General features: G+C 33.5%; 1 protein-coding gene across 1 annotated transcript in view; it reads left to right on the top strand.

The window, feature by feature from the left end:
* LOC140441282 (venom allergen 5 2-like) overlaps window positions 1–21,772 on the top strand; it is a 218,236-nt gene that overhangs the window by 154,320 nt on the left and 42,144 nt on the right. Inside the window, exon 5 of the mRNA XM_072531899.1 lies at window positions 3,845–4,014. Within this exon, the coding sequence (XP_072388000.1) occupies window positions 3,845–4,014 (170 nt within the window). The remainder of the gene's footprint in view (window positions 1–3,844; window positions 4,015–21,772) is intronic.

The following is a 21,772-nucleotide window of genomic DNA, read 5'->3' as shown; positions in this document are numbered from 1 at the left end:
GGGTTGTTTCTGGCTAGTTTTTCTTCTGGCTTCTTCCTCTATATTAAGTGCCTGGTTAAAGTATTCCACCCATCTATTCAATACACTCCATGTTGTTAATAGGTCGCCATTCTGACTTCTGTATTTTCTTGTGATTGGCTTGAATTCTTTTCTGTTGATGTTAACTTTCTTATAAAATGCTCTGAAATATTTATCTCTGTTGAGGTTTTCTATATATTTAAGTTCCTTATTTAATTGTTTTCTTTTTTTGTGTATCCTCTTTTCTTCTCTTCTCTTTGTCTTGTAATTTTCAACAGTTGTTCTAGTTCGTCCGGTAAGCATCTTTCTGTAGGCTTCATTTTTTTCTTTTGTTACACTCTTGGATTCGTCGACAAACCTATGACAACAAATATGAGTATTATAAGTAAAAAAAAAAACAAGAAAAGTTTTACGCAGATTTGGCGCAGCACTTTTGATTGGAACTGTTGAAGTTTTGGTATGTCGGTATTGCTTGCTGTTTTCCAGATTTGTGCTACATATAGCCATATCGGTTTTAAAATACATTTATAAACCAAACGTTTGTTCTGCAGACTAAGATTTGATTGTCGACTAAAGTACCAAGATATGTTTCTCTAGCTTAAGCTGGATAGATAGATTTAATGAGGTGGAATGCAACCGTTTCAGATCTATTGAGGTGCTTTAGCCCTAGATTTCATTCTTTAGCCTGACCCTTTTTAAAAGATCTAGCAATTTCAAGACTAAACCTTCCATGTACTCTTTGCCTAATGCAAAGAACTGCACATTTGCCAGGCTGTCACAATGTCACAAAATGTGCTTTGTTGTTTTTTGTTGTATGTGAGAGAATCTGCATAGATCATGATCTGCGAATCCCATCAGCTTTAATTGCCTATTCAGCTTACAGTGCCCTATTAGCAGACCTACTATGGCTTTGACTGTTTTCCTGTCGTTGCTTATTAGATCTGCCATAAATTTTGGAAAATATTCTATAATGAACTTTTTCGCCCGTCTTTGCTCTGGTAAATTCCTCTACCATTCAAGAGACGTCTGTGCTACCCACTTTCTTATAGCCGTTCTTGTTACTGCCTTTGCAACGCCGCAGAAAGGTTCCGGTCCAATGAATTGCATTAATGAGTCTTGTTTGGCCATTTAATCTTTCCCTTATAACTCTCGTGCCCTGGTACCCAGACTATCGTAACCTTACTACGATCTCCTGGTTTATTTAGGGCACCTACACTATCCCATACTAGCTTAGAATTGATCTCTTCAGAATTGAGTGCCTTAAGTGCTGCCAGGCTATGTGTGAAGATAGCAATTAAACGGTACGTTCTTTACTACCTTTCTATTTGTTCCACGCAGTGATGCATTGCCGTTATTTCCATCTGGAAAAGTGTGACATCCTTTGATAGACTTACCGGGAAATATATCCCTTGCTTTGTCCCTACCATCGGCTCTTACACCCTCTGGTGTTTTTGAGTCGTTAGAAGGTTTTGAGCCAGGTAGCTTACGCATGAATGGATACACTTTCTTTTCAGGCATCTCTGCCTGGTATATTAATTTTGAATTTATTATCTCGTAGCTGTTGCAATCGATAGGTTGTCCCATTACGATATCTGCTTTTAGATCCTCGATTAGCTTTCTATTGTCAACACTATGCGCCTGGCTTTTGTTTTGCTGACTATGTATTACTCTGTGCATCACAGATCTAGATTAAGCTAAATTGAAGACGTTTTTTCTCAATGTGTGTAGTCCAGTTCTAGATTAAGTTCTAGATTTAAGTTATTTTATTTTTATTTAATTAAGATATAGATCTTCACAGATCTAGATTAAGCTAAATTGAAGACATTTTTTCTCAATGTCTATAGTTCATTTACGTTTAGTATCCAAATGAATTCCTTTGTATTTAACCACGTTATTAGTTGATAGTGGAATGTTGTTTATGGAAACTTATGGCTCATCGCCCTTTTTTAACCTAAACATTCTTTACGTTGATTTTAAACTCTTTACTCGGACTTGCCACAGTTTAAACCAGCTTTCTAGTTTAAGATGGTAGCTTTGCAATTTCTGGGATTCTTCCGATAATACAGTATTCGAAGCCATGAGATAACTGTGTCATCAGCGTATGTCACGATTGGTGTATTGTTGGTGGTTAGTAGGTATATCTGATGTATACATATATTAAATACAAGGTAGGCATGAGGAAGAAAATAAAGATTCTAAATTTCAAAGGAATCGATTGGCCGTTTAAATCCTTCCACATTACCCTAAAAGATCTTTTATATATATCCTATATTTATGTTTAGTTCAACATGTCTAGGCTTAGTTAGTGCGTGAGTAACAATTTTCTAATTTATCTTAATAATAATTAATTAATGATTTGTATTTTGAAAATGCGACATTAATGAAAAAACTGGAATCATTCGAGCTGTGGGTGTATAGAAGAATTCTGAAAATATCGTGGACAGAACACGTCACAAACAAAAAGGTTCTGAGAAGGATCAATAAAGAAATAGAAATTTTAAATACAAATAAAACAAGAAAATTGGAATATCTCGGACATATTACACGTGGAGAGAAATACACTTTGCTCCTACTGATTATGCAGGGAAAGATCCAAGGAAAGAGAAGCATAGGGAGGCGTAGAATGTCATGGCTGAGCAAACTGAGAGAGTGGTACGGATGTACATCAAATGAACTTTTCAGAGCAGCCGTCTCTAAAAGATAGATACAAAAGATACAAAAAATATAAACACAAACTACATAATTTTCAAATCAAAATATTCCGAAAACGGTACACAGTATCGAGTTTTACCAAGAGTATCTTTTTCGTGTAAAATTGAATGATGTTTAAGTTTACTTGAAATTTTGATTAATAATTATACTCTTAAAAAAGTTATATTGACTAATACTTAGTACGATCCGTGTAACTAGCGCCCTCTATGAGAATCAGATATAAAAACAAACTCATGGGATGTATCAGCTTCCAAAACATATTCGTATCAAATTTCATTACAATGTTGCCAGTAGTTTCGGCAAAATCATAAAAAATGCGTAAAATTTTTTTTTCTTCAACGCCCTGTATCTTGAAAACGGATGGCGTTACAAAACTTTTTTACTAAGCAAACCCCAATTATTTTTCAGTTTTTTACCTACCCTAGAGAGGGAGTTACCTTTTTTGAAACACCCTGTATATAAGCGACCTACATAATAGGTTTTCTTTAATTTTGGACCTTCTTGGGGGGATTTCCCTTTTTCAGCCCCTGTGTCTCCGCCCTTGCTTTAACATCAAAATTTTAAGAGTGTAGGTCATTAGGCTAATTAATCGATATTCTGAGCATTTCCTAGCATTGTGTTTCTTAGGTATTGTGACAAAGATAAACTTAAGTCTGTATGTGGGAACCACTCCAGTGGATCATGCAATCACTCTATTGCATTACAAAGTTTTACTACCATTTTGATGTTATCTTTATCTATTAGTTTCAGCAACTCAGTCAGTGTATCGCAAGCTATTCTAATTTTCTTTCCAAAACATCCTCCATTTCGTCGCACCTTTCTCTCATTCATTTTCCTTTAGCTAATTGTATCCCTCTTTTAGTTCTCCCCTCTAGATATTTATATGCTGTTTCATTTGATTTAATAATTTCCTCTGGATCTTCTAGTTGTTCTCCTTGTTATGTTTTTTTTTATATCAAAGTTATGTCAAAGTTAACTACATACATTGGATTTTGGTTTTTGTCGCTGAATTCATTTTACCTCAGTTTAATATCTGATGAGCAATATTATGGCAGCAACCTATTCACTATCAAATCTTATCGTATTTAAACTCAGTTGTATTATTATTTTGCAGCTAGATTTCCCGTTGGACAAAACATAGCAACAACATGGACCACCAAACCTCCTTCTAATTACTACGACACTGATCCAGATTTTGCAGATGCTATTACGAAATGGTTTAACGAATTCAAAGTATTTAACTTTGGTGCAATAGGACGGGGACGTACTGGACATTACACTCAGGTAAGTTAATAAATACTCTACCTTAGTTTTTCTTTGTTTTTGTTTTTCCTTTTTTTCTTTTCTGATTTTCTTTGCTTCTACTGTTCTTGTTGTTATATTTTAATAGTTGCTCTTTATATTGTTGGTTTATTTTTAATGTTTTGGAGCATGTTATATTAGAAGTAAGAGCGAAAGGACTTTATTTTTTGTTTCTTCTATATTCTACTGGGCTTTCATCATTAATTGGCACAGAAGCTTATTTTTTTTACTTTTTCTATACTTTACTGGGTCTGCGCTATTAATTGGCCCGGAGGCCAGGACAAAGACAGTTTAGAGTTCATTAAGATACATTCAGCCAAACTCACAGCCGACTTACTGAATCGAAAGACCGTGAGGGTGTTAATGGGACTGCTAACTGAACACTGTTGACTTGTAGCATACATAGTGATCTAAATTACCAAAAACTAAATTTAAAACTGTTAATTTCTTATCTGGGACATATAGTAAGGGGAAATCTGTATACAGTACTACAACTAATTCTTAAAGGCCGTAGAGTTATAGGAAGAAAATAGTTTTCTTGGTTAACACAAAATCCTTTGAATAACATTCGAAGTTTTAAACATCAGCTGAAACTACAGTTGTGAGTGCAATTTTTTGTGGTAAGTATTATTAAATATTATTCCTGGAATATAAGGGTACCAGAATTTAATGGTACTTAAAAGTACCGTCGGAAGACCAAGGGTTAATAAAGTTACCATAACGTATGATGAATATGGACTGAAGGTAAACACCACAAAGACAAAGGTAATGACTGTCAGTAAAACTCCAATACAACCAGAAGTGGTAACAGCTTATGGAGAACAACTGACGAAAATCAACAGTATTACTTATTTTGGTTGTTATCTAAATGAGAACTGGGACATGAGCAAAGAAATTAGACTACGTTTAGGGAAGGTCAGAGCTGCATTTATTAAGATGAAGCAAATCTTATGTAGAAACAATATTACTTTGAGGTTGAAAATTAGAATAATAAGATATTATGTATTATTTATTCTTTTATAAGGTGTCTAAGAAAACTTAAAGCCTTTGAAATCTGTGTGTATCGGAGAATTCTGCGAATAAGCTGGGTAGATAATAAGTGCTAAGCTAATAAGTAGAGGACGTAATGAGGTTGTTTTGCAGCGTATGGGAAAAATTACCGAATTGATCAGGACAGTCAAAAATCGCAAATTGGAGTATTTTGAGCATGTTATGCGTCACCCAGAAAGCTATAGTATACTTCATTTAACAAGAACTTCATTCAAAAAGGAAAGATAGATGAAAGAAGAGGGTGAGATCGAGAGACAAACGTCGTCGCTTAAAAACCTGAGCGAATGGTTTAATATATCCTTTGCATTTCTCTTCTGAGCAGTCGTCAATAAAATTAGTATAGCCAATTTGATAGCCAATGCATGATAGCAGGACACAAAAAGAAGAAGATATAATTTATGATATTTGCTATTTTAAACATATTTTTTGATATAGTGAATATAGCATGTTTTTGTTCTTATGTTATTTGTATTTCGATAATATTTTCATTCCATTTAATATTCATATCCGTCTTTTCTTTCTCACCTCTGTGAACGAACCCACCATAATCTACCAGGACTGAGTAATGGTGTCTTCGTTTCACATAATGTATCGGTTTTTAAATCTTCTTCTTCTTCACGTGTTATATCAGAATTATCCAACGTTGGCGATCACCACTGCAAAGGCTTCTCGATCTTCTGCCACATGGAATAATTGTCCTGCATTTGATGTCTGAGTCTATTCACAAATGTTTTTTAAATACACAATAAGATTTGTAGGTACTCGAAAGGATCGTCCGCAATAAACAACGTTTTTAGCTTATTGTAAAAATTTATGACCAATAAAATAATGACTTAAAAGTAAAAGTTGAGAAGTACTTGTCAAAAAAAAAACGGGTGTGGCAGTCCAGTGGGACTGCCGGTGGAAGTTACACTTCTATACACATATTCGCCGTTACAAATTTATTTGGGAGTCAATCTGCACAATCATTACATATGTAATTTTATAGGTAAGACATAGCAGAAAGAGAAACAGAATTAATAACAACTTACTAAAAATGAAGGACTGAATCAATATTTTGATGAAAATGTATATTTTTATTTTCATATATGTATGAAAGGAGTTGAATGCAAAATTTTTTTACACATACTCTGCAGTAAAATTCATTGTTTATTTTGTTATTAATATAATAATACAATACAAATTAAACTGCAATATTCATAAGTATTTAAAAATTACAATAATATACATAAAAAAATACACTACAATACAGTGCAACATAATTCCATATATAATAATACAATACAAATTAAAATGCAATATCCATAAGTATTTAAAAATGACAATAATGTAATAACATTAATAAAAAAGTCCTCCCCGACTGGGAATCGAACCCCGGTCTCGCGCGTGACGGGCGGGGATACTGACTACTACACTATCGAGGGCATAACACAAATGAATTTCAAAATTGACAGTTCTGGATCATAGAGTGATTTATTGAGATTATTATGTTGAAATACAAAAGAATAATATAATTATGAACATTTAATAAATAATACAAAACATATCACATAAATAATAATATTAATAAATATTTTATTATATGTATAATATTATATGTATATATATATATATATATATATATATATATATTATATATATATATATATATATATATATATATATATATATCTTTATATAATATGTATAATATTAAATTATATATACAAAAGGAACATTTTTATATTCGAGAGAAGAAGAGAGAGAAAATATATCTTCTGTCTCTCTCTTACTCATTATCCTACATATGTAATGATTTCACAGATTCACTCCCATACAAATTTCCAACGTGGAGCGCGCGTATAGAAGTATAACTTCAAAAATCTAAACTTCGTGTGAGACTAAGGGTTAATCAGATGTTGAAGTTCTTCGTAACTATTTGCAATTAACTCCATGTCATCCGCGTACCTCAAATTATCAATATTGATGCCATTAATTTTTGATACCACATTGAACACCATCAAATGCTGCTTTATTGAAAAAGAATTCGGAATAGTGTTAAATATTAGTGGACAAAATGCAGTTCTGTCTTACTCCTCGTCGTATTGGAAACACTTTAGAATTATCCTGGCCAACCATGATGTTTGAACATTGATGCTTGTAAAAGTTTTTAATGATACGTAGGTCTTTATCATAAATATCTACATGCTGAAGAATGGCTATCATTTTAGTATATTGTAACGAAATAGCCCATCTCCGATACGTCATAATTCTTAGAAGGACGAATCTAGAAAACGTAAGAATCGGCATGTCAATACCGCCCGTATTCGATGGTTCTTTCGAAGAGACAATTAGAGGTGGGACAACGCCAGAATATTCTCGAACCTAGTAACTGTAGTATATATACAAGTAACGATGATTAAGGTTTCGAGTTGTTAAGATACTACCGAACTGTAAAGTTATAAATAAATATATGTATATAAATTCGAACCGCTCGTTTTATTTAATCTCGCTACAGTGGTGTTACGGTGTGAGTAAAAGAAAATATAAATTCAACAGTGACTTTTGAGAAAGACTTTAAAAAAAAGTATTATTCGTCGGGAACATCCGCGTAGTGATCTTTATATGTAAGAACATTTAAAAAGTACGTGTGTGCCTGACCAAAGATGCTGCTAGTAGAACTTTCAGTAAAACAGTTGCGTGAGCAGCTAGAAGAACGCGATGAAGACTGCAGTGGGTCCAAGAAGATACTCCAAGAACGACTGAAGACTGTTCTCAACAAGAATGGAGAAGACCCAGAGACATTCCAGTTCCAGTCAGCAGACGAAGCCGTTTTAACTAAAATAATTGATGGAAAATTCGAGAATGTTTCCAAAAGATTCGATGAAACGTCTCAAATGATAGAAGAATCTTCTAAAAAAAATGATGATAAATTCGAGACTGTTTCCAAAAGATTCGATGAAACGTCTCAAATGATAGAAGAATCTTCTAAAAAAAATGATGATAAACTAAAGAAAGTTTCCAAAAGATTCGATGAGAAATTCGAAAATGTATCTCGAAGATTCGACGAGAAATTTGAAAATGTTTCTCAAATGATGGAAGAAACTTCTATAAAGAACAATGAAAAATTTGAAGAAGTTTCTAAAACATTTGATAAAGTAGAAGAGAAGATCAAACAGTTAGAGAGCATGATAACTAATACAAAAGTGCTACCACCAGTTAATACAATAGCCTTAGATCCGGTAGTGAAAGAAGAATCACCTAGAGACGAAACGACACATAATATGAGATTCAAATTGCCGCCATTTGATGGAAAGTCCTCTTGGTCCATATACCTTAGACAATTTGAAGCTATTGCCAATCATTGGACAGAACAAGAAAAAGCTGTTTCCTTGACTGCTGCTTTACGAGGTGATGCTGCGGATATCCTAAGATCAATTCCTAAGGGTCAAGAAAAATATTACCAGACCTTGTTCAATCGACTAGATAAACGTTACGGAGATGCCCATCTACAACAAGTCTACAAAGTACAAATAAGAAGTCGAATCCAACGAGCAAGTGAGAGTTTGCAAGAATTTGAAGCAAATATTGCTCGTATAGCGCTGTTGGCCTATCCAGAGGCACCAGACAACATTTTGGAAGAAATTGCTGTAGATGCCTTCGTCAATGGGTTAAGAGACATTGAACTACAGAAAGCTTTACGACTAGCAAGACCGAAAGTTTTAGATGAAGCGCTCGCTATTGCCTTAGGACATGAAACAGCTAGTCAAGCTTCACGGAGCTATCGAGTACGAACCTCTGAAGAGAGCGACGAACAAAACGAGAAACGTCTGGAGGAAATCGTACGGAAAGTAGTTCGTGACATGATGCCGAAGAGACGTAAACCCAGATGTTGGAATGGTAACGACGTAGGTTACATTCGTGGTAAATTGCAAGAAAATAATATAACAGTCAGAAAGCTAGAACAAATCAAACACAGGGCTGGAAAAAGTCATTCAAATGCTGATGCTCAGTCAAGACGGCCATACAGTGCAAATCGTAATCATTGTCTTGAATTAGAAGAACGACTTTGCCCCGTGAGACGAACCGCCGTCATTAATGGGCAATGGCAGCCTCAACAGCTACAAGACGCTCAATCAGATGATCCATGTATAAAAAGAGTATTGGATTGGATGCGTCGAAGTGAAAGACCTTCTTGGCAAGACATTAATGCATGTAGTCCAGAAGTCAAGTGCTACTGGAGCCAATGGAATTGCCTAGTGCTGAAAGATGATCTTCTGTATAGAACCTTTGAGAACGATGATGGCACAGAAACTAAGCTTCAGTTAATTGTACCTAAAAGTAAAGTGTCAGAAGTATTGCGTCAGTTGCATGACGGTGCATCAGGTGGACACTTTGGTATCACGAAGACTCTGCAAAAGGTTCGAGAACGGTTCTATTGGGTGAACTGTAAAGATAATGTAAGAAGATGGTGCCGGAAATGTGAAGTGTGTGCAACCAGTAATGGTCCAGCTGGTAAAAAGAGGGCACCCATGAGACAGTACAATGTTGGTAGTCCTATGGAAAGAGTAGCAATCGCCATTGCAGGTCCACTTCCAGAGACAAATGATGAAAATAAATATATCCTGGTAGCCATGGATTATTTTACGAAATGGACTGAGGCTTATGCGATACCAAATCAAGAAGCTGCTACCGTTGCAGAGGTACTGGTTAAAGAATTCTTTAGCCGATTCGGTGTTCCGTTGGAGATCCACTCAGACCAAGGGCGAAACTTCGAGTCAAACCTTTTCCAAAACGTTTGTAAATTGATTGGTGTCAATAAGACCAGAACGACACCCCTGCATCCTCAATCAGATGGAATGGTCGAGAGAATGGACCGAACAATGGGTAAACACCTGTCCAAAGTTGTATCAGAACATCAAAGAGATTGGGACCAGTACATTCATTTATTCCTAATGGCCTACCGCTCGACTGTGAATGAAACTACAGGCCAGACTCCAACCTGCCTGATGTTAGGTCGTGAAGTTCGTTTACCCTGCGACCTAGAGTTTGGCTGCAGACCTTCCGAAGAACATGTTGCCAGCGAAGATTATGTCGACCGCCTGAAGTTAAGAATGAACAGCATTCATGAACTTGCCCGACAACACATCCAGATAGCCAGTGACAGAATGAAAGATCAATATGATTCTCGATGCAAGAGTGAAAGCTATGAAGTAGGTGATCTTGTTTGGCTTTATAATCCACAACGTCGTCGAGGCTTGTCTCCCAAACTGCAAAGACAATGGGAAGGTCCATATGAAATTAAAAAGAAAATAAATGACGTAATATACCGAATTAAGAAGTTACCGAAAGGTAAACCAAAAGTAGTTCACATAAATCGTCTTGCACCATATGCTGGCTCAAATGAAACAGAAGAAGCACGAACCCTTCAACATGAGATCAAAGATGACCGGCGACCAAGCTTTAATGAATTCATGTCAAATTACGCAGAGAGAAAGAGTGCTAGATTCGGCGTGACCACAGAAGTTCAGCAGGATCTTTTTAGTGTTCCGCATAACGTCTCTCTAGCCCACTGTGTTGCCCAAGATCTTGAGATGACTAAAGGAATCTCATCCGTATTTTATAAGAAATTCGGTCGTTTGGACAAGTTAAAAAAATAGCAACCTAAAGTTGGAAGAGTACTGAGATTAGAAGATGGTTCTCGATCTTTGCTATATATGGTGACCAGGAAGTCGTATACAGACAGGGCAAGCTACGAGGATATATGGCGTGCTCTAACTAATTTGAAGAAAATTGTGTGCAATTACGACATTAAGAATTTGGCCTTACCCAAGATAGGCCATGCACTAGATAATCTGGACTGGAAGATTGTCAGAAGCATGCTTGAAGTGATGTTCCGAGAAACCGGCGTACGAATTACTGTGTGTTGCATTAACCCGATGAGATCGTATCCTTCAAAGTCAGTAGACTGTTATTTCTTTCTAAAGAGTTCATGCAGAGCTGGAGAGTCCTGTAGATTCCGCCATCCTGTGCCTACATATAGAGTTGCTGATCGGGACGATCAGATTTAAGAGGGGAGCAGTGTAACGAAATAGCCCATCTCCGATACGTCATAATTCTTAGAAGGACGAATCTAGAAAACGTAAGAATCGGCATGTCAATACCGCCCGTATTCGATGGTTCTTTCGAAGAGACAATTAGAGGTGGGACAACGCCAGAATATTCTCGAACCTAGTAACTGTAGTATATATACAAGTAACGATGATTAAGGTTTGGAGTTGTTAAGATACTACCGAACTGTAAAGTTATAAATAAATATATGTATATAAATTCGAACCGCTCGTTTTATTTAATCTCGCTACAATATAATATATTCATATAAACGGAATGGCTGACATCTCTGCATCGCTGTACCATAACCTGAATACTAAATAGTGCTTTTCTGGTTCCAAGGTTATTGCCAAACCCAAACCGTGTCAGTACCTTGTTGTTTTACTTTTTGGTACATCTTTGAGTGCAAAATTAAAGTAAATTTAAACTATACACAAATTCTAAGAACACAGTATAGAAATTGCTAAACTAATATATTTATGATTAATATAGGTACAATCGTTAAAACGCAAATTAACGGAATATAAGAAAGATAGAGATATAAATATAATACCCTACACAATTTTCACAAAGGTAAAAGTAAGTTTAAAACTTATACATTGTAAATTACCTCAGAAACAAAACAATTGGTTTAATAGAAAAATTTTTTTAAAACTTGTGAACCAAGTTCTGTAAAATGTTTTTTAATACATAATTCACAATAATGTTGTTTCAACTCCACCTTAAAACTAAATTGTTTTCCTTTTTTTCCTTTTTATGGCTTTAATTAAATGGTTTTCTTGTTGATCTAGATTATGATCTACAGGAAAAAAGACTCCATTTTATATGGTGATGTTATAAAATACTGATTTTAATCTCATTCGATTTTTCTGGTCATTTAAATATTCTTTAAAAAAATATGGACTCATTAAACTCCTATTAAATAACCCACACTAAACATTTATTCCCCAACTAGTTTGAAAGCGAGTTATTCTCAACCAGTGTGGATTTTCCACTGACCAATAATGGGGGTTATGGTGATTTACAATTCCATTATTATGGAAACACTCCAGTTTCCGTAGCAATAGATCTTATGGACACATATGGAATAATCGATACGTATACAAAAGCATTTATCAAGTGTTGTTCAATCTGCATTGATTTGACCTGATCTCTATGTTTACCGTTCGGAAATTAACCTGGCTATATCTTTTGTTATCTAAATGTTAAACAAGACAGTGTTTTTCTTTTGAAAAAGCGTTCCGTATATAATGCTTGAGAATTTTAATCATTTTTTCTACTTTCACCAGAAATCAACATCTACGTATTCATTAAGTGTGAATAAGAAAGGCATTTTTACTACTGTCTGAACTCACATTATTTTAATATTCTGTTTTAAAACTACAATGAACGTATTAGTAAGTGAACACAAGAAATGACATTAGTTGTTACTATTTGTAGTTATATCTCAAAGACAACTTGCTCCTCTTGTGAAATTGTAAAAACTATAAAAATATGCTAGTTTCAGGTTAGTTTGGAGAGCGTAATTGCGCTATTGAATTGAAATTTTTGCGTATTTGTTACCATTAATACCCCCATCATTACGGTACACCGTTTAATTTGAGATAAAAAATCATTTCGTTTGACCTAAATTTCACAACCATGATCCATTTAATTATTTCTATTGTAATGACGTCACAGAGCCCGTGATGACGTCACATATCTCATGTTTGTATCAATTGATAGTGTTGTAGATATAATTAAAATTTACCAATTTTCAAATTAAAATATATAATATATATCTATATGTATATACCATGCAGACCATAAGTATGGAATAAATTCATTTCTAGCGTTATTATGTACTATGTGAAAAAAACCTGAAGCAGGCTGATTTTGATTCTTAAATTGACAATTATAAGTTGACATTACAGAAACAGTATGAAAATAATATCCCCCACCAGCACCTCCTTTGAATTATAAGCACCCCCTCGAAAATTTAAAATAACAAAGGGGGTCGTGTGGCACCTTGTTAGAAAGGGATTTTAGTCCTTTGGTCAGCCATATAAAGTTTTTTGACTTTGTGCAATCATAAATGGGAAAATTGAGTTTTACAATTAAATTAAATGTTCAACTTCGCCATTATTCACTTCTTGACAATAACCGAGGCGATTTTGGAATTCTCGTACAACATTTGTAGGAGATGTACAGTAATTTTTTAAAATTTTTAAACATAAAAATAGTTTTTTTACATATTGAAAAAAGATGAGAGACTATGAAAAATTTTATCAACATTATAATACATCTTCGTTGATACAACCTCATTAAGTTTGTGAGTAGAAACATTTTTTAATTAATTATACCAACGCCAACAATTTATTCATCACATTTGTAGCTCCCTGATGAAGGACATAACCAATGTCCGAAAGCTTGGAATAAAAATTTATAAGATTACTCGTTTCATTTTTTATTGCTGCAAACCCACTATTTAACGTTTACTTATATATATATATATATATATATATATATATATATATATATATATATATATATATATATGTATACAGTACTTGTGGGCTATATTAGTGTTAGTGCCAGTAATTCGTTCGGTTTACATTGTGGTCCGCATGCTTTTCGATTTTTTAAATTTCGTATTCCATTTCGACTTCTTGTACTGTTATTTGGTCGTCTTCATCGTATTCCACTTTATATGATGTTAAAATGGTGTTCCTGAATTGCGGTCTTGTTTCAATCAAAAGTGTGAGTAATGTTCGATACAAGATCTTTCTTCTATTAAATCTATTCTACTTACTTCTTTTCTGTTTGTTCTTAGCTTTTTAATCGTTTTCCATGCTTCTCTTGATATTGTTGATCCCATATATTTATTGTGCTCTTCGCATTTTGTTTCCCATGAAACATGTTTTGCTTTAGTTAGTAGATTTTTTACTTCTCTGTTTGATCTTGCGTATGTTCGTTTATCATCTGGGTATTTTGTCTACAGCCTCTTTTGATATGATTGTTTTTGGTTGTATTATTCATTTTGTTCCTTTGGATTCTGCCGAGTACTTCATAAGCTGCTTCATTGGCTTTATTTATTATCTCTGGATAAGTATTCTGGGCTGAGGAATAGATCAGGTTCGTTGATGATCAATTTTTGTTTGTTGATGAGAAATGATTAATTTTGGCTAAACTATACCTTAAATAAGAATGATGTTAATTCGTTTTGCAGTGCATCAAATATTGTATTTGAGAGGATTCGTTTTCAGTGGTTTTGATTGTGCTGGTTGGATATCATTTAGGTGTAGTGGTGTCGATTTCATAGGTAATATTTTGATCTTACCATATAGTGGTCAGTTCCGCACTTCGATTCTCTTAACATTCTTATGTATTTTACTTGTATGTGTGTTTCTTTTTTTGTGATAACATAATCTATAATTAACTTGGTGTTTCTCTTTGGATGGACCTAGTTATACTTATGTATATTTTCCTTTTCTTTTTATCCTTTTTAATTTTTCCAATAAGTCTACATATGATATTATTGTCATCGTCAAATCTCTTTTTGTGGACATTATTGGATTTTTATATTTGCATTAGTTCATGGACCTTTGGGCTACTGAAAAGGCATTAAAAGGTAATGTTTTCAGTCTGATAAAGAAGTATAAAATGCTGTAAAAGATTTCTTTGAGCAACTGCCACAAGGATTATTTAAGAAGGGTATACATCGGTTGGCGAAACAATAGGATATAAGCATTAATTTTAGTTGTAGTTACCTATTTGCGCTAACATTTTTATTTAAGTTACGGCTTAGCCAAAAGTTAACAAACCTGTTCTACTCCTCAGTCCAGAATACCTACCAAAAGATAATAAATACAGTCAATTAATCAGCTTATGAAGCACTCGGCACGAGTGTTTCAGAACTAGCTAAGGAACAGCTCAGAAACAGCTAAGGAATAAAATGTATACTCCATTATGGTGAACAAATGACACCGCTTCTGCACTACACAACAAGAAACAGACATATCAAAATGGCTACAAACAAATAACTTAGATGATAGATAAACATACACAAGATCAAACAGAGAAGTAAAAAATCTACTAACTAAAGGAAAAAATGTTTCCTGGGAAAATAAATGGGAAGAGCTTAACAAATATATAGAGTCAGCAAGATAAAGAAAACCATGGAAAACGGTAAAAAACCTCAGAAAAAAACAGAAAAGAAGTGAGTATAATGGATTTAATAGAACAAAGATCTTGGATCGAACATTACACATAAACTTCTGACTGAAACAAGACCGCAATTCACGAACACTATTACAACAACATATGAAGTGAAATACGATGAAGATGATGAAATAATAATACAAGAAGTTAAAGATACAATACGAAATCTAAAAAATCGAAAAGCATGCAGACCAGAAGGTATACCGAACGAATTACTAAAACACAGGTTACACAAGTATTGCAGGAATTAGTAGCTTATGTTTTCACCTTATTATATAAAGGACATGAACCTCTGGAGTGGACAAATCCACATATTAACAGGACAAAATGGCTTTCGTGTATATAGATCCTGTATAGATAGCATATTTTCTCTAAATCAGGTTATTGAGAAAAGATTAACCCACAACGTTTCACCTCGTGTATTCTCTATAAATCTGACAAAGGCATACGATAGTGTACCACTTTTAATGGTTTTGAAAAGCAATGAAAAGACAAGGAATAAATAAAAAAATATACAAGCAGTACAACAGCTTTACAAATATATATATATATATATATATATATATATATATATATATATATATGTATAGACTAGATACAGTAGACTTAATAAGGTGAGGAACGTAGACATTAGGAGATAAATTCAAATTGACCTAGACATAATAGACACTATCAAAGCCAAAAGACTAAACTGGTATAAACACCTGCAGAGAATACCTGAAAATAAATTGCCACAAAAGTTAGAAAAATGGACTCCGCGCATTGGAAGAAAACGAGTTAAACCAAGACGGTGATGGAGAGAAGATGTCAAAGATGCAATGACCGCCACAGATTTAAAACCTGAAGATTACTTCTTCAAAACAATCAATACACTGGGTGATCTTACCCAGTCGTTCTTCTTTCTACTTAACAGTCGTATAACTAACATTGTTCTTTCCTTTGCTCTTTGCCTTGTGGCTACTTTGTTGATATTTTTCTTAGTTAGAGTCCATATTTAACATCTATATGTGATTGAGGTGGTTTAACTTGTCATCATTAACGTTGATGCCATATGTTGACCAAATTGTAGATTTAAAGAAGTCTCCTGAAGCTAGATTAAACAGCTTTGGCGCTATTTAAACAGCTTTATGTATAAGTTGCATATAACCCACATCTCGATACTGTCAAATGCCTTTTCATAATCTACGAAGGCAAGAAATGTGGGGGAAATGTTCTCATGGTTAGCAGATGGTCTGAAGGTACTCTATCCTTTTCGGAAGCCAACCTATGCGTAAAATGTAATTATGGTTAATCAGTTATGGTTTAAACCCATATAAATACGATATTAACTTTAATATATCACAAGAAAACAGTTTCAAACTTTTTGGTACAATTTAATTGAATTTATTTCAGTTAAAGTGATCACCATGTATATTTAAAACAACTTTACAGCTTAAAAAGATACCTACAATATCTTAAAACTAGAATATTTAATTCCTTAATAACTTTGTCGAATGATTTTATTGACTAACAAGATCTAATCCCACACTGTGTCTTACACTAGAAACCAATGTCAATTGGCTATTAGTTTTGAATACCTATTCAATATTTTGAAAAATGTGATATTGCATCACCGTGTTTTATATTTTTTGTAGAACTGACATAAGTTGTATAACAATAGCGTCATATACGAAACATAAAACTGGACAGTTAATGATAATTAGTAGCCGTAAAATGTTATCATCATTATAATTTATTCAGAAATATTTATAGTGCAACTCAGTAAACTTCAAATTTTTGCACTACCAATAAAATATTAATATTAGAAATAGAAAGAGCTTTTGTAAGTCTCGTTTAATCTGTTTAATAGAACATTTTTCCTGGCAGCGTGTGTTTACTTTTTAAGTAAAATTCGATGCTGCAATAAATTTTAGAATCTAACGTAAGCAAAAGCTAAAATTCGGATAAACTACAGGACTAAGGCTAAAGCGGGCATTAGGCAACATTGTTATTCCGGGCCTATTTTTCAGTGATGAGATGGCACATAGACACATACCTACTTTGCGTTTGCTAGTTTCAAAGCATATGTCATATTATATACATATATATATATATATATATATATATATATATATATATATATATATATATATATATATATATGACAGTATGTCATTAGAACGAGTACATACCGCTCTGTGAATCAGTGTAAAAATTGGCTGTTTATAGCAGTAAATACCAGTTTTTAATAGTTATTTAACCAACATATGTATTAATAAGGGCGATTAACAATTGAGATATTTTAACGTGTGAGCGGAGCGAGCGCGTTAATGTTCGAGATTGTTAATCGCAATTTTAATTCACGAGTTCGTTACAAAACTTTTCCGTCGACAGTACTTTTCATAAATAAAGTTAAATTTCTATTTACTTAACGATAAACAACAATTTTTTCAGCTTTCATTAACTTTATTCAAAGTTTAAGTTTCCTTAGTGGTAGTTTTATTATTGTAAGCATTAATATTCAAAATAGTACAATTACTGAAATTAAAGGAAGGTATTGATAAATGATTATCTGCTGTATAGCATTTTGACAAATTTATATTTAAGTCTTCTTGGACCTCTGTAAATTCTGTGATAGAAGAAGAAGCGTTGGTGCTGAAGGAAGTACTTTGACAAGGTTTAGTGGTATTTTGTCCCAAGAGTTTTTCAGCCGTCTCAAGTTTATTCTGCATAGAATTTTTTATATAACCTTCTGCTACAGCAGTTGATTTCCAGCCACCTAGTCTTTTAATAGTTTTTAATACTTTTAACTCATTCGGTAGTAATAACCCTCTTCAAGAAGCACAGCAGTTCACTCGAAATGTTCGATCACTACTCGACGACATGCTTAGAATATACCCTTCACTGCAAGATAGAAAAATCAAGAATAGATTTACAAGAGTTTCTTCTTCTTCTTTAGGTGCCGTCCTCTTAGCGAAGGTTGGCGATGACCTCTGCAAAGTTTTCCCTATTTTAGGCTTTCCTTATTAAACTTTGAAAGTCTAATCCTGTCCAATCTTTGACGTTGCGCAGCCAGGTCATTTGTCGTCTACCCGGGCCGCGTCTGCCTTCTATTTTCCCTTCTATAATAATCTGAAGGAAGTTATACCTGTCGTGTCTAAATATTTGTCCAAGATAAGACGTTTTACGCTTCTTGATAATTTCTGTGAGTTCACGTTCTCTATTCATACGCCTTAAAACTTCTTCATTTCTAACGCGGTCGGTCCATGGAATTTTCAGCATACGACGAAATACCCACATCTCAAAGCTCTCTAAACGTTTCAAGAGTTTCTAAGAAAATTAAACAGCAATTTAATATAGACAATTCAGAAATTGGAAGCACAACATCGCAATCTACAAATAATGATGAAGATTATCTAACCGGCTCTTCTCTGACCTCTCAACGTTCTCAATGGTGGGTGCTATCCTTGCTTAGAACGCTTACAATAATTAATCAATAATACAAAAGCAGATATCATCTGCCTTCAAGAAACCAATTTCAAGGAAACACATAGACGTGATCTTAAAAATTTTGAAGGTTACCATTTCCTTCGGACTACGTATACAAGAGCAAGTGGAGTAACATCTATCTTCGTGTCTAATGATTTATTTTCTATACAATATATCCTAACTTCCAATTTAGAGGCCATAGCAATAACTGTCTGGTGTTCCGACCAAATAACCAAATGCAGTACATATATTCCTCCTAATTACAACTTAAGAGAAACCGAGTTAGATGACTTAATTCGCCAACTTCCCAGCCCTTTTATACTGGTTGGAGACTTTACCGCACATAATACTATGTGGAGCTCAAAGAAAACATTTGGTAGAGGAAAAGGTGTAGAGACCGTATTGAATTGCAATAATACTTGTCTAATGAATAGTGGAGCCAGTACATATTTTAACATCGCATCAGGAACTTACTCTTCTATCGATCTAAGCATATGTGATCCTAAGTTTGTCGATTCAGACAAAGACGTGCTAAACTCACCCGATCAAGTCTTTAACCTAATTGGTTTCTTCAAAGACATTCAGTTGTTTAACAGAATCTGACCCCTTGTTTTCCATGTACTTTATTTATATTATATTATTTAGTCATAGGTTCTAAGCTTATAGATTAACTGTAGCAATTAGTAACGTGCTTTTTGTAATTATTGTACACAATATTGTTTGTGTCAATTTTCTTTGCAGCAGAGACACATTAATTTAAATAAAAAAAAACATGATTTATTAAAAAAACAATAATATTTAAACAAATATACTCTGATTTATTAGTTATATTGCCTTTTTTTCTCACTTTTAAGGCCCTCTGCAAACTCGTTAATTAGTTGTTATAATTAATATAGTTATTTACTCTTTTTCTATATGAAGTGATAAACTATTTAATTTTTGTTGACTTAGTGTGGATCTTAAAAGTTACTTATGATGACCATTACTGAGAATGATCTTTCACCGCTTGCATTGCTTATTGGAATGTTGTAATAATATTGTTTTCCTGAATAAATGACCACATAGATACAGGCGAAATAATATTTTCTGTACTACTAAAAGTCTTAAATTGTAATACTTAATTTTTGATTCTTTCAAGTTAAAATCTTGCTTATAACACTTTAATTCCTTAGTAAACTTTATAACACTTTAATTCCTCTATTGAGAGTCTCTAACATTACTATCATGAAAAATTGTTTTGAATTTATTGTTAATAGTTTGCTGATATTTGCTAATTAAAGAATCGCGTACTTATAACAACAAAATATTACCTTTGTTAAAATGTTTTAAAATGTTCTTTGCCACTAAATTTTATTTAATATTTTGGAATTTCATCATGAAATAGTATTCGCATGTTCTGCCATTTTTATTATTAGTATATGCAATATGTTTATTTTTTTCTGCTTTTTTTCTAGATTTTCAAAATCATCATGTTTGTATAAAATCTCTCAATGAATCATATATTAAAACTGCTGTATTTAGGGATTCGTCTTTTTGTTGAAGAGTTTTGTTTGAAGCATTTATTCTCGCTAGAATCTTTTCACATACAGGAAGTACCAGACATACTCAAATGTATCAAGTTTCTTATTAAACCGATAGCTTTAGACATTATTAATAGTCTTTCATCTTTTATTGGCAAAAATGGTGTTCTTTATAATTTTTCTTTAAGGATCTCACAGCATCGGAACGAGCAGACCACCTAATAGGATTAATACTCAAGTGTTTGCTCTTACAAAATTTTTGTAATGCATTTCACCTATTTAGAGAACTAGAAAAAAATACATACAATTCCTGAACAATATTGAAAAAAGTAGTCATTTCCGTACAAATTTAATAAATGATTTGCATATGGTATAAAATAGGCAGAACAAATATGTTGTTTTATTCTAATCCCTTATATTTACCTGAAACATTAAACGCATTATCATAATTCTGTACCCGACAATTAGTGATGTCTAAATCTAAATTATTTAAAAATTCTAAAACAAATTTCTCCATGTTTTCACCAGTATGAAAAAATATTGGTAAAAATCCCAAAAATCTTTCTTTTATAATAACATAGCATAGCATAGCCTCTTGGAATAACATAGCAAATAATAACGGTTAGTTGATCGACGTAAGGATGCGTTCATAATATCATAAAATAATGCATTTATTTTACCTGGCGATCGATACCATGGTCGGAGCGAGGCTCGGTAGTCGGCGCCTCGTAGTGTCGATCGTAGAGTGCTAGGGTCCAGAGTCGAAGAAATACTAAGCTTGAATACTATGGTCCAAGTCTATGGTCCGATACCTGGCTCGAGGCTTGGCGCTGTGCGTTGACGGTGAACGCTAGCATTTTTAAAATAAAGCATTTATTTTACGTGGCGATGATAATATCGTCAGTGGGTCCGGTAATTTTAGATATTGTCATAAAAATTAAAATGGAGTTAATGTGGTCACTGAAGTTTTCATGACAATTCTATTTGTATATTTTTCCAATCATTCGTTCCTTTGTCATTAGCGTTGTTTGCTTGGAAAATAATTTTTAGACGTAAGAGTACAATAATTTGTTGGATTCAGTATAAGCTAACCATCTCTTTTAACATTTTCCACGCTATTAATTGTTCTGAAGAATAAGGCAATAGTTAATTTTCTTGTGATTTGTTTTAACCCTTCGTTGTATCGAATAGAAGATGATTCCAAAGATCCTAAGAACTGTTAGTTTCATTATTACTTTGAGATGACCTTCACAGTCGTAATTGCTTCGTATTCCTACTGGTCATTTTCTAGAACAGTTTCGCACAAAAGTGATGTTTGGAGTTTAAGCTAGTGAAATTTGTGAAAATGATGTTTTGCCCTTTTATCTCGATCTGCTTTTTATTTTCTTTTGTCACTTAAATGTTTATAGGAA

This window comes from Diabrotica undecimpunctata, chromosome 5, assembly GCF_040954645.1.
Source record: "Diabrotica undecimpunctata isolate CICGRU chromosome 5, icDiaUnde3, whole genome shotgun sequence".
Classification (NCBI taxonomy): domain Eukaryota; kingdom Metazoa; phylum Arthropoda; class Insecta; order Coleoptera; family Chrysomelidae; genus Diabrotica; species Diabrotica undecimpunctata.
Note: the sequence above shows the minus strand (reverse complement) of the source record. Positions and strands in the feature narration are given on the sequence as shown.